A 13,181-nucleotide genomic window follows, 5' to 3' on the forward strand; every position below is an offset into this window, starting at 1 on the left:
ACCTCTCTGACTCGGAATCAGATACCTCTGAGGATCTGGACAAACCGGATACCACTGAGCTGGGGCAGAACGTGTTCAGTCTATTGGAGATTAACACATGTCTCATGCGGCTCTCGATGGCCATTCGGAATCCTGCACCTCATGACCAGTTCAAGGAAGCTGCCCACTTCAAGGTCTCTCATTTCGAACATTTCGATAAGGAGCATGTACGGGCTAAGTACCCCGGTGCCGAAGAATACCTGCTGATCCGCCTGGGCAAAGCCATTTCGCGCCGACGGCAGTATCTCAGCTACCGCGAAGAGCATCGGCAAAAGCTTGGGCAAGGCTTGGAACCGGCTGCACAGCCAATATCAGTGGAAAACCTGATAGTGGATGGGCCAAACCCAGAGATCATGGACGCGCCACTACACAGGGCAGAATCAGTGACAAACCTATCCGAGAGGGTCGCAAGTACCATCGCATCATCACTCCCATCGGCTTTCAAAGCCGGCATATCCGTGGCAGAACTCATAGACGAAGCCGACTATGAAGAAGCCCTTTCTGAAACCAGTTACGCATCTTCTGGGCCAGAATCTGCTAGATTGCGCCCGCCACGTATCCCGAAAGCTGGTGAAGACGGTGACCCTTTCGAATGCCCGCTTTGCTTTCGGATCACTTCGTCCCAGCACGAACGTGCCTGGCACAAACACGTCTATCGTGATCTGCAACCCTATGTATGTACGCGACACGACTGTAAATTGCTTGTATTGATCGTCGGCAGATGTGTACCAAGAAAAACTGCGAAACGGCTGATCGCATATACCAATCAAGACACGAATGGTTTCATCACGAGCTGCAGGTCCATCGAAAGTGGTGGAAATGTATTGACGGCTGTGAACAGCCGTTCCAGTCGCAGGATGAGCTCCGCGTACATCTTCTGCAGCATCACTCGGATATCGCCAACGAACTCCGGATCGACGATCTCCTGAGGACCTGTGAAAGGCAGCACAACATAACTGAGAACGAAAAGGTGGAATGCCCACTTTGCAATGATGACGTTTCCTCGCTTTCGCGGTTGCGACGTCACCTTGGTAAACACCTTGAGGAGTTGGCTTTATTTGCATTGCCCTCCCGTGTAAACGACGATGGCGACGCAACAGCTGAAGAGAATGGCGATTTGCGTTCTCTGCCCAGCGGCGCTGATACCGGAGGCTCTTTAGATTCGCTGTCTGACGATGAAGGACACGACAAAGCGAGCGAACATGATATCGCCGTCGATAATCCTGCGAGCTCACACTCACAGCCACCGACAGCGACCGAAGAGGAATACTTTTCTCGACTACGTATATTTTATCATAAAAGAGATTGGGGGAGAATAGAGGACATGGAATGGAATGTAGACGGGAAGATGATCTCTATTCGGGAGGCCAAACGGCTGTTAGACATCTCTGGGCCTGTTCAGATCCCCACAGCCGAGCAACGTCAAGTGCTTGGGCGCGCGCTTGGTTCCCAGGGACCAATATCAAACGAGGGTGCTGACGTCCTGAACACCATCTTCAAAGAACATCTTGAGACCTTCGACAAGCACGTAGAGTCCGATAGAGAACTTTTACTCCGAGTCCCGAAACACGAGATCCATTTACAGCCGGTCCATTTCACTCAGTACCGGAATGAGCCACCACCAGATTCCAAAGCTGCTCTTGATCCGTCGGAAGAAGCATCCTGGTCAGAAGCAGAGTCATTAACACTCGACGGGGCGTTATACGGCGAATCTATCTGCGACGAGATCAAAGCTGGTGATGGGAGATTTGTGATAACCGCGACAGATCTCACCTACCACCACGGGGGGCCCGTGCATTTCGCATTGATGAAGGAGCTCAAATACGCCGAAGTTATTGGTTGCAACAAATTGGATGTCCAGACAGTATTGCGGGGAGCAGGGCCTGGGAGGAGTGACTGCGTGGAAGGTGTCACACGAGTGGTCCTGACATTCCACCACGACAGAGACGTGAGCAAAGTCATTTTGCGCATTCTAAGAGAAAAGGCTATTGCCCAAGGTGGTGGTTGGGACCAGTCAGCGCCTCCCGCCCGACCAAGGTTACCACTCGGGGACTGGAGGCAGTACGAGCCACTTCGCTTTTTTGACGTTACTGCTGAAGGGCTCGTACCGGAGAAACCTCTACAGATCACCTTAGAGATTTATCTTTCCGGCATGGCGTTCTACGATATGCAGTCGACGGATATATACTGCATGAGGAGAGATTGCAGCATCCATCGGAACTCGCTGTACCGCGAGGGCAACAGTGTAGGGTTTCGTGCAATGGGGGTTTGGAGAAGAGGGACACCGGTACCGGAATGGGTCTCAGCGCATATGAAGCTTACTTTAAGGGATCGTAGATCCGCAACAGTAGCTTATGACAGTGTGAAAGTCTTCATGAAGGAAACCCCCGTACCAACCCTTAGTCACGAATGGTCGCTGAGACTTCCAAACGGGGCTGGTGTGATGATTAGATAGTGCCTTCGTTCCATAGATCTACAACTTCACTGCAGCGAGACTAGGTGTTATAAGACCATTTGTGTGAGCAAATAGCATCAAATAGGTATCTTCCAGTCATTAGCCAAGTGCAAGACTTTTTTTTAGTCTTGAGCAACGACCCGGAAAGCTTCCCGCCACTGCAAACTCTAGTAATGGGCTGCGAAGAGCAAGCTTTTGTGCTTTGGACCACCCATTCGAGGGTTCCATCACTACACAAGGTGGTGACAGCAACGATGTTGACGATGGCCATAGTGGCGGTGTTCGTCATCGCGCTCAGATCGCCGAGGGAGCAGTTTGTAACGGTGACTCGCACGATCATCCGTAGGCGACCAGTCAGTCACAACTTCCGCACATTCAACGATGCGAACGATGCCGAATCTCCGCTTCAAGTGGAGAACATCTACAACGAGGTTACAAAGTCACCCATCATGATAGCCATCAAGACAAGCTCTCGCCCTGCTGACCAGCCCGAATATGAGCAAAACCATGTCGTCACGACCTATTGATAGAAGCTACGAGGTAAATGAAGCTCTCCTCGTACCGTTAATTATGCTAATACAGCTCAGAGCGCTATCAACATCCTCAACGGTCGACGACGCCCGGAGAGACCCACTACAAACCCAAAAAGCACTCCACCGACCCATGACTTCGTTTCTGATGCGCGAGGAAAGCCTAATCTGAAGGGTACACCCAGTGTAGCCGGAATGAAAGAATGGCTGCATCAGATTGGCCACTCGGTATGCCATCTTGCGCTCTCTCTCTCTCTAAAGCTTCACTGACTAAGGAAGACTACCGATATCGATAATCTCAACATCATCCACGTCGCTGGAACCAAGGGTAAAGGCAGCACCTGCGCATTCATCGAGTCCTTTCTCCGAGCTTACGCGGAAAGAACCAAATGGCCACTGAAGACAGGATTATACACTTCACCGCATCTCATCCATCCTGAGGAAAGAATACGCATCGATTTCCAGCCCATCGCCAGAGATCTCTTCGCGAGATACTTCTTTGAAGTGTGGGATGTCTTGTCAAAAGACTCGGAGCGTCTGCCTCGTTATCTCCAGCTCTTCGCGCTGGTATCGTTCCACGCATTCATTCAGGAAAAGGTTTATGTGGCTATATATGAGACTCATCATGGAGGGGAATACGATGCTACCAACGTGATTGAGCACCCAGTAGTGGCAGTCGTCACTGTACTTGGCATGGATCACGTCCAGCAGTTAGGGCCCACTATCGAGAACATCGCCTGGCATAAGTCGGGAATCTTCAAGCACGGTGCTCATGCACTCTCGTCTCCTCAGGATGCGCCCGCTGCTGAGGTTCTTCGATGTCGCGCGGCGGAGAAAGGTGTTCGCCTCCAATTCGTGGAGAGCGATCCAGATCTTCCAGCAGACGCACCGCAGCTGAAGCCAGATGTGCAGCGCATGAACTGTTCAGTTGCGCTTGCTACAGTTCGTTACTTTCTTGAAGATAGAGCTACAAAAGATACTTCAAAAGGCACTCCACAACTATCATCCTCGGACATTTTGCAGGGCATCCGCCAGTTCTCCTGGCCGGGACGCTTCCAGACCATCGTCGAAGGGGGTTTCCGCTGGTTTCTAGATGGTGCGCACAATGAAATGAGCGTTAGCAAGGCCGCGGAATGGTTTATTGAAAGCTCGCAGGGAGAGAGGTACTTCAACCATACAAGCTCTGCCGCCTACCATTAACAGTCACAGCGCATCTTCCGTACGGGTCTTGATCTTCGGCCAGGTATCGAAGCAGAGAGATGCTAGAGTTGTGCTCGAACAACTAGCCACTTCCCTCAGCCCTGTTCGCATCGACCATGTCATTTTCACTTCGTACGATCCAAAGCAAGACTTCGACTCTACAAGAGGTGAAGCTCCCTAACTCTGGTCGTACGAAACCTCGCCTACTGACTGTGTTGTAGCTGTAACTCCAAATCTAGAAGATCTGGACGCTTCACGAGGAGCATTCAGTGAAATTTGGCAGCGCATCCACCAAAACTCACAAATCCTCTACGAACCAAGTGTGCAAAGAGCTCTGGAGTTGGCGAGGGAAATAGGCACGGTTGGTGGTATGCAGACACTCATCACTGGTAGTCAACATCTGGTTGGCGCTGCACTCTTCTCATTGAACGACTGCACGTCAGATGAGGGCTTCACTTAGCTCCTGTATGTAGGCGTAGAAGGCGTGCACTTTGCTGGACCCTAGATCTGCCGCCGCTAACATTATGTTGCGCAAAAACACCGTGTGCTGTACGCGCGACCATGCGTATCACAGATGATTTCTTTGTGGCGAATTGAAGTCACAGCCCGCTCTAATAACAGAGGTGGAGGGCCTGAAAGCTGCAGGGCCATAGTCCAATAACCAATGACCGAGTTGACCGCCCCACAGCGCTTGCTTGCGGCTGCGCCCCATAGGATGTTACCAGTCAGCACATCGCCTTGGTCGTGGTATCACCAGTTGGTGCGCAAGGCCACCCGTCTCAAATGCGCTGACGACTTTCACATAAGACAACGGCTACCGCCTCGTCAAACTATCACCATCGATCGTCAATTCCACCCGCGCATGGGGGCCAAAAGTTACACTTCGACAGCACCACTACTAGCACTCCGCAGTCATCTCAACGATATCCAGGCTGAGAAAAAAAGGCGAAGTTCTCTAACGCACGCCGTTGTAGTGGGCAGGTTTTGTCACCAAAGAAATGGTACGATTCGAAGCGCTCAGATTCCGCCCGTCGACGCTAGTCCCAAAACGAAAGGACGGCACACAATCCCGTCAAAGCTGGTACCCTCCCGCGCTACGATGGTGGACCCTCGCCATAACTGCATTACTCTGCTGGACCTTTATTGCTGTTCTACAATACTATCTTCGGAGAAGCCAGACGCAAGGTGGGGTGATTTTCGCCACAACGGTGAACTCACTCCCCTTACGTCGCTCATTCTGGTACCTCTATCTGCCAACGATTATTGCTGTAACTTTCAGCATCCTTGTTATCTGGATCGACCACGATGCTAAGCGTTATGAGCCCTATCGGCACATGGCACGGCCATGTGGAGCGTCAGCGGCAAACTCCATTCTATTGCACTATCCTTTTGACTACATCCCGATTGTACCTATAATAGCAGCTAAGAGGAGGTGAGGTCCCACACCACACTTCAAAAGAACGAAAAAGTGTTGATGAACTCTGTATAGGCATTGGCTTGTGTTCTGGGCCTCATTGGCAACCGTTCTCACTACATTCGGCGTTGTACCATTACAAGCAGGTATATTCTCAACACGGCCGATTACCAGGGATTTCGTGCAGAATTTCGACACATCGGAAGATTTTATACACTCTTCAATGCAAGAGCAGGCTCTGACCTTCAGCTATGCGCAGTCCGTATATGGCATCTTGGAGTTGAACGAAACAATGCCAGCCTTTACCACTCGCAACTATACGCTACGACCGTTCACTACTCAAGGTCTCATACCCAGTGCTGGCGACTCCTGGACAGCACGTACTATCATGTACAGTATGGGTCTTGAATGCGAAAAGGCGCAAAAAGCAGGAGCAAGAAACGAAACCTGGTCAGAAGAGGCGCTTGTGCAGGTTGAAGGGACTAACGTTATACGTAACATGACATGGTCTTTCACAAGCGAAGCCGGCTTCAAGAATTCTGCTGGCTGTTACGTGTCTTCGTCACAAAAAAACGGCGCCGTAGTTGGAGACCTCACAGGCCCGCGGGCGTCAACTCGATTCAAGAAATTCTCTGCATCATACATGGGCTATTTCTCTCCGTTATTTGCAGCATATTTGGTGGAAATAGAATCTCTCCAAAACCAGCGGTGGTGTCGATTTCGGGGAAACGGGACCTTCTTTGCGACATTCACACAAAATAAAGAAAGAGAGCAGGATCCGCTCAGCAACATTACGGCCATATTCTGTAAGCCAGTATACTATGAGCAGGATGTTGAGGCAACTGTGGATGCGATAACCGGGAAACCTCAAGACATTAGTCTTTCCAGTGCAAGGCGCAATATTTCCGCAGAGGTTTTCAACACTACCGTCTTCGAGGAAACACTCGGCTCTGGTACTCGCAAGCTTCAGACAAGACAAGACATTCTGCCTATGAGCACCTTGCCTCGGTACCTCGAGATCTTGTACAACACAGGCCTGACACCATCTATAGCTTCGCCTATGATGACAACCGTTATGTCTGTATCAAAAGATCGTTTGCCGGAGCTACTGGATCCGGAAAAGCTAGCAAGCGCATATGAGATTGTATATCAACTCTTCTTCGCTCGTGCGATGGCTGACATCCTCAACCCCAACGTTTCTACGTCAACTAGTACCAAATCGCCAGGGTCGTTCCGGACGCAAATGGAAGCAGTCGTGCTTGAACCTATCTTCACGTACATGGTTGAGGGGTTTCTTGCCGTGATCTCAATGGCAGCGATAGCTCTCATTTGTATTGGGTACGTGGGGCAGAAGAAAAGAGCACTAGTTGACGACCCTGGTAAGCGTTAAACCCATCGTATTCATAGCTTCTTACTTATTCTTAGCTTCTTTGGCCTCTATCATGTCAATGATGGCAGACGATACCGATTTACTTGCCAAATTTGGAGATCTGGATTGTGCGTCAACGCAATATTTCGATCAAAAGCTCCATGCCAGCGGATTCAAACTCGAAAAAGATCAAGGGTCAGTACTCTGAGTATCTCACAGTCTACACAACTCACATATTCCAGCATAAGAAATGTAGCTCTCAGCTCGGAGCTGCAACAGCCCTTACTCAAAACCGACGAACCACGATTATCAGAGCCCATGAGACCTATGGAGTTCCGTTTGGGTACTGAAATTCCTTTCATCAGCCTTTTTGTGGCTTTGGTGATAGCCCTTGCTGTTCTCTTCACTCGATCTCGGCCACACGGTAAGTGGTGTCGCGCAAATCATGACATACAATGACCCTGACTTGATTGAACGCAATCGTTCTTACTGATACCATCTAGGGTTATCTCTGCCGTCGAATGATCGCATTGCTCAGAGCATCGTTACCCAGTATCTTCCCACAGCCATTGCCACTCTCATTGAACCACTTTGGATCATGATCAACAGACTCTTTTGTGTTTTGCAGCCTATAGAGCAGATGCGAGGCCCTAGAGCAGCTGCGTCCCGGAGCGTAACTCTCAGTTATGGTTCTCTCCCTCCCCAACTCACACTCTTCAAAGCAGCTCGAGCTGGTCATTACTTATTAGCAGCAGTCTGTGCAATGAGTCTATTAGCAAACCTATTAGCAACTGCATTCGCGGGTCTTTTTTTCAGCGCAACGCTGTCACTCCCTCAGTCAGCACTATTTTCACCACCTTTTGAAGCAAGGTTTGTACACATCAACGGCTCTTCAGGTCCACCAATTATGGGAAATCCGTTTTTGACCTTGGAAAGCCAGAGGCCTGAAATGTCAGGTGCTTACCAGGGGTCCACGGGCGAGAGCCACTTTTTGGTGGCAGAGTCTAACTTGACACGTCATACTCCCTTACCGGCCTGGACAGATAAGAAAGCTACCTACGCTTCATTCAAAGATCGCGAACCAGTCAGTCTATTCACAGAGAGCTTTTATCAAGCTCGTACCAAGTATTTTGCTGCAGAACCAAGATGCAAACCTCTCATATTCGACCAAGACTATCATATGCATCTATGGACCGATAAAATGAGCGACTGGAAACAACTTCTCAATGTCACAGTAACATCTACAAGCGGAAGGCGAACCACATGCTATGGTACGGATGGCAACATGTTCGCCACAAACTACGGATCGAGCAGTCGCTGGGATGCTCAGTATAATGGAACTCTCTGCCGTGACGGCAAAGTCGGAGCAGAAATAGCGACAACCCTCCAGGCTGACCTTGAAGCCACCGGAGAAGAAAAGGCAATATGCAGGTCTGCAGTCGCAGTTGGATGGATCCGGGCTACGCATCAATACTGTGATGGACCACTTGGTATGGGCAATTTTCGGCGAAGACAAATCCTGACAGACCCGACCGCGCATCCGGTGACTTCTTATCCGGGTTTCGAGGATGCTGCCAGCAACAACACTTTCCTCATGTTGTGCCAGCCAGAGATCCAAGTCGGCGATGCCACTGTACTGGTCGACAAAACGGGGGTTTTGACAGAGCCAGCAAGGGATCTCGCACCTGATCAGGATCAAAGCCCTCAAGCTCTTGACAAATACTTCTCGAATGGCGCTGCCGAACTCATGTCACAATCGAACTTGTTCATCTTTCGAACTGTACAGCCCTTGTGGCATAACGACACCTTTGCCAGCGAGTTCATTCACTACTTCATGAATCGAGCTGAAGGCTCGCTACGGCTGACAGACCCAAACACGCCACTCCCCACATTCGCAGACGTGGAGACGCCAATGAACCAAGCATACTCACGACTCTTTGCCATTTGGCTCGGTGTAAACAGGGAGCTTCTTTTCGTGCCGGCAAACAACACAACAACGCCACAGGTCTCTGGCATCGTCATAACACCTGAAGAACGCCTGTTCTTTGTCACTCCCCTATTCATCATCTCGGAGTGTATCCTCGGCATCTACGTTATCGTTTCTCTTATCGTATACCTTCGCCGTCCTGGTCGCTACCTCGCGCGCATGCCTACCAGTCTCGCTGCAGTCATCGCACTCTTTGCTTCAAGCGCTGCTGTCAAGGATTTGCGCGGTACAGCTCACATGACGAACAAGGAGCGCGAGAAATACCTCGAAGATTTGGGCTGCAGGTACGGGTACGGCAGCTATGTAGGCGGTGAGGATAGTGTTGTACATGTAGGTATTGAGAAGATGCCCTTCGTGCAGTACCTGAAGGAAGTCAGCTTTGTGGGAAGTATGGCTGGGAAAGGTGTGAAGAGAAAGGGGGATTCTGCTGCGTCGTCGACGGCAAATTCGAGTCATGTGAATGTTCCATTGGATGACTTGGATACAGATGGTAGCCGCAGGAGTGTTTCTCCTCTCTCTAACAGTAGAGTATAACTATAAGGGTGCAGCTAGAAGTCGAAAGAGCCGTTAGTGCTTCTTGGATGATGCTACAATCGAACGTTGGAGGAACCATTGCCCCCGTGAGGTATTTGATAGTCGCCCAAGGTCTGTTGAGTGGTCTATGACCCCAGCCAGACGCCACGTGAGAGAAGATTACTTTGCTACAAGCCGCGAGAAACCATGCTTTCTAGCCATGTAAGCATCCACACTTGATAAACGCCGTTGATACACCAGAAGTAATAACACCACCTATGCCATCGTGTCGTAAGCCCATATACACCAAGCCGTACCCCGCACAGTCACCCTTCCTAGTCATCACCACTCCTCTTCTTCGCAGCCTGCATCTTGCCGAGGATAGTCTTGCTCTTGGCCTTGCCCTCGACTTGCTCCGCTCTACTCAGACCAGCGTAGAACGTTCGCACCTTCTCGTGTGCAATGACCTTCCTAGGATCGAATCGCAGGATCTGTAGACCGGCCATGCTTGTCGCACGAGAGAGCGCAACGTATGCTTGGCCCTTTTCGAAGACGCGACCAAGATCGACGCGCACGCGCTCCAGCGTCTGACCTTGCGCTTTGTGGATAGACAGCGCCCAGGCGAGGATGAGTGGGATCTGAGAACGTGAGGCTTGTACTTCGCCGTTTGGTAGCTCGATCTTCCAATCTTCGCGCTTGCATAGCAGATCGCGCGTGGTGCCGTCTGCAATGGCGAATCGGACGACAGGGTATACCTGGTTGCTGTTTACACCGAGCGAACTCTTCATCATCTCTGTCTTGATGGCGGCCTCTGAGGGTCCACCCTCAAGGAAGGCCTCTTCATCCTCCTTATAGACGTTGAACATCTGCTCAGTCATGAATCCCGTAATCTTGCCCAGCGAACCGTTCACTAGTGTGTCGTCCATGTTCTTGACCAACATGACCTGAGCGCCTTTCTTGAGGTGTATTTGCGCTGGTACCATGCAGCTCTGTAGTAGCCTGTCACGCTGCTCCTTGTTCGTGATTGTACCTCCGTCGCGGGCTTCAAACAAGAAGACATTACCGTGAAGTTGTTGCATACGCGTAGTGTTTGCCCGGTCAACCTCCTGGCGTGTGGGGAAAAGTTCTGTGGCTTCGACGCTCTCGTCTCCCTTTGGTAGTGGTCGTTCCAGCTGCTTAAATTTCAAGATTGAGTCCTGGGTCAGACGGCCTTCTCGCATCTCGTTGAGCATGTTTGCAAAGACCGGGTCTTTCTGACGGAAGACGTGGTGCAGACCAATGGTATGCTCGATGCTTGTAGTCCAGGTGCCCGCATCGAAAGCGAATTTGGCTTGCCGTCCGGACTCTGGCACTGGGGGTAATTGGAAGAAGTCGCCGGTGATGACAAGCTGAATACCGCCAAACGGCCTGCCGTTGTTGCGAATCGTCCGCGCAATGGACTCCAGTTTGTCGAATAGGTCGCCGTCCACCATCGACACCTCATCCATGATCAACACTTTCGTGCGCATCCACCGCTGCTTTGCTTTCTGGTTCCGCCTAATCTTCTTGACCAAGTCCTCTACAGGCTCCTTGCCCAGTCCGATACCTGCGAAGCTGTGTAGGGTAACACCGCCGATGTTGCATGCTGCCAGACCCGTTGACGCTGTCACTGCCACGCGATCTGGCTCGCGAGCGTATTTCCGTCGCAACGCAGCGATGATCTCTCGAAGTAAGACTGATTTACCGGTACCTGTCGTTGTCAGCATGGGCGTCTAAAAACAATTCAATACACATACCAGCAGAACCAGTGAAGAAGACGCTCTTCTTGTACTCCGTCACCAGATTCAACACATTCTGCTGCTCTTCACTTAGGAAAATCTTGTGAATGGTGTTCTTCTTTTTCTTCTTGATGGCCTCCTTCATGTCCTCATCAGTGCCAAGGTTCGCCTTCGCTTGAGCTTTGTTGGTTTCCCTAAAAGTCTTCTGCTGCTGCTTCAGCGCGCTCTGGGTCGTGTTCCAAGGGTATTGTGATTTCGACTCCTTCACTGGTGTTGACACTGCCTTGTCGGCCTCCTTGACCACTCTTTTCCTGGGTGGCGCAATCTCCTCTTCCTCCTCCTCTTCCTGTATCGATTGCTGCTTCTGGGCCTGTGTCCACGGTAGAGTACGACGCTTTGTCTTCGGCGGCTCTGGCTTCTGCGGTGTCTTGTAGTGCGATAGAGGCGAGGAGGACCACGGTATTGGCTGGCTACTAGGCTGCTCTGGCTTGAGATCCGCAGTGTGCGCTCTCGAGTTGTATCCCGAATCGGCTGAGCCTCCTGAACCAACGCGAGGTAACGTAGGATATGTGACAGTGCCTTTTGTCGCTGGGTCTTCAACATCGAGATCTATGTCGCTATCGAAGTCGTCCTCATCAAACAAAGCCTGGGCGAGGACGCCGGGATTGTTGCGCGAAGATGTGTGGAATGCAGCCGGCAGATCGTTCTCCTTCTCGTCAATCTCAGCAATGTTGAGTGAGGGGTAGTCAAAGTCATCCTCTTGCGAGTTCAACGACTTGACCAGCCCATTCGACGTCCGCTTGGTCCCTTGTGTAGTTGCCCCAATGGCGGCTTTCATCTCGTTTCCTACAGGACGCGTTGACGATGTCTTTGACCCGGTGCGATTGAAGGCGTTCCCGAGCGAGGCCTGCTTGTAGGCGTTGTTTGGGGGTGATGTAGACGCGATGGCATTGTGGTTCTGCACCGCTGACTTAAACATGGTAGTCGTCGTGTGCGGGCGAGTGAAGAGGTAGCCGAAGTAGTGGCGGGGTGGCGGGGTGGGCGAAGCGGTCGGCGGCTGCAGGTGTGATGTCGAGAAACGCGTACGCGGAAGGTGCGTGAGGGACCGTGTTGGAGGCGAATGCGTCCGAGCGGGATGTGGGATGCAAAAGAGCGGCGACCGTTTCGGATTGTACGGTTTAAGCGACGCACCTCTCTTCCCGAGGGTGGCAAGCATACAGCAAACAAAGAGAGCGCCGACAAAAGAAAGGATTACCGAGATGATGTCGAGTGTGTGCATGCCATCCGGCGCGGTGGGGTGTGAATGTTAGCATCAATTAGCGGACGGGCCCACAAAACGCGACACGACATCTCAATGCGGATGCGCTAGAACAGTACGTCACGTGCCGTCATCACAACGGTGTTTCTGCGGTGTATCTGAAAGCTTGATGGAACCTGCAGGATCCCAGGCACCTTGACGCAGGTACAGAATTTGACTGCCTCTAGGCGGCTCTATGACGTACTGGTGCAGACCTCACTTTGGCGAGAATATGTCTTGTATGCTTGTGGCTTCAGTGCCTCGTAAATTCTATTACGTCTCCATCACCATCAGTACTACCATCTAGTCCACAGTATAGTATATTATCCAAAGTCATACCGCGACGACCAGCGCGCGCCACAAGAAATCCACTTCTGGTATCATAAGAACTCGCTTTGGTATCAAGAAGAGAATTCGCTGGTATCAAGGAGAAGATTCAACGTCATAATAGATAGTGAAGGGGTAATCAGAGCCGAGGCCTGAAGCAACAGAAAACTAACACGAGATAGGAGATTCATTTTGAACCAAACGACCGTGAACCAGATCCCACAAGAAATGTACCAGCCATGCCATAAGACAACAACGCTTGCACCATTTTGGACAACGGAATTAATAACGAC

At 51.1% G+C, this 13,181-nt stretch overlaps 1 protein-coding gene across 1 annotated transcript; it reads left to right on the forward strand.

Moving 5' to 3' along the window:
* Positions 1-8,432: 8,432 nt before the first annotated feature.
* J4E83_001587 (uncharacterized protein) lies at positions 8,433-9,528 on the forward strand (the record flags this gene model as incomplete). Its single annotated transcript, XM_049328543.1, has 2 exons — positions 8,433-8,438; positions 8,614-9,528. 2 exons carry the CDS (start codon positions 8,433-8,435, stop codon positions 9,526-9,528), a joined length of 921 nt encoding a protein of 306 aa, XP_049193061.1.
* Between the last annotated feature and the right edge of the window lie 3,653 nt (positions 9,529-13,181).

The sequence above is a fragment of the Alternaria metachromatica genome (genome assembly GCF_023757995.1).
Source record: "Alternaria metachromatica strain BMP 0045 chromosome Unknown scaffold_2, whole genome shotgun sequence".
NCBI lineage: Eukaryota > Fungi > Ascomycota > Dothideomycetes > Pleosporales > Pleosporaceae > Alternaria > Alternaria metachromatica.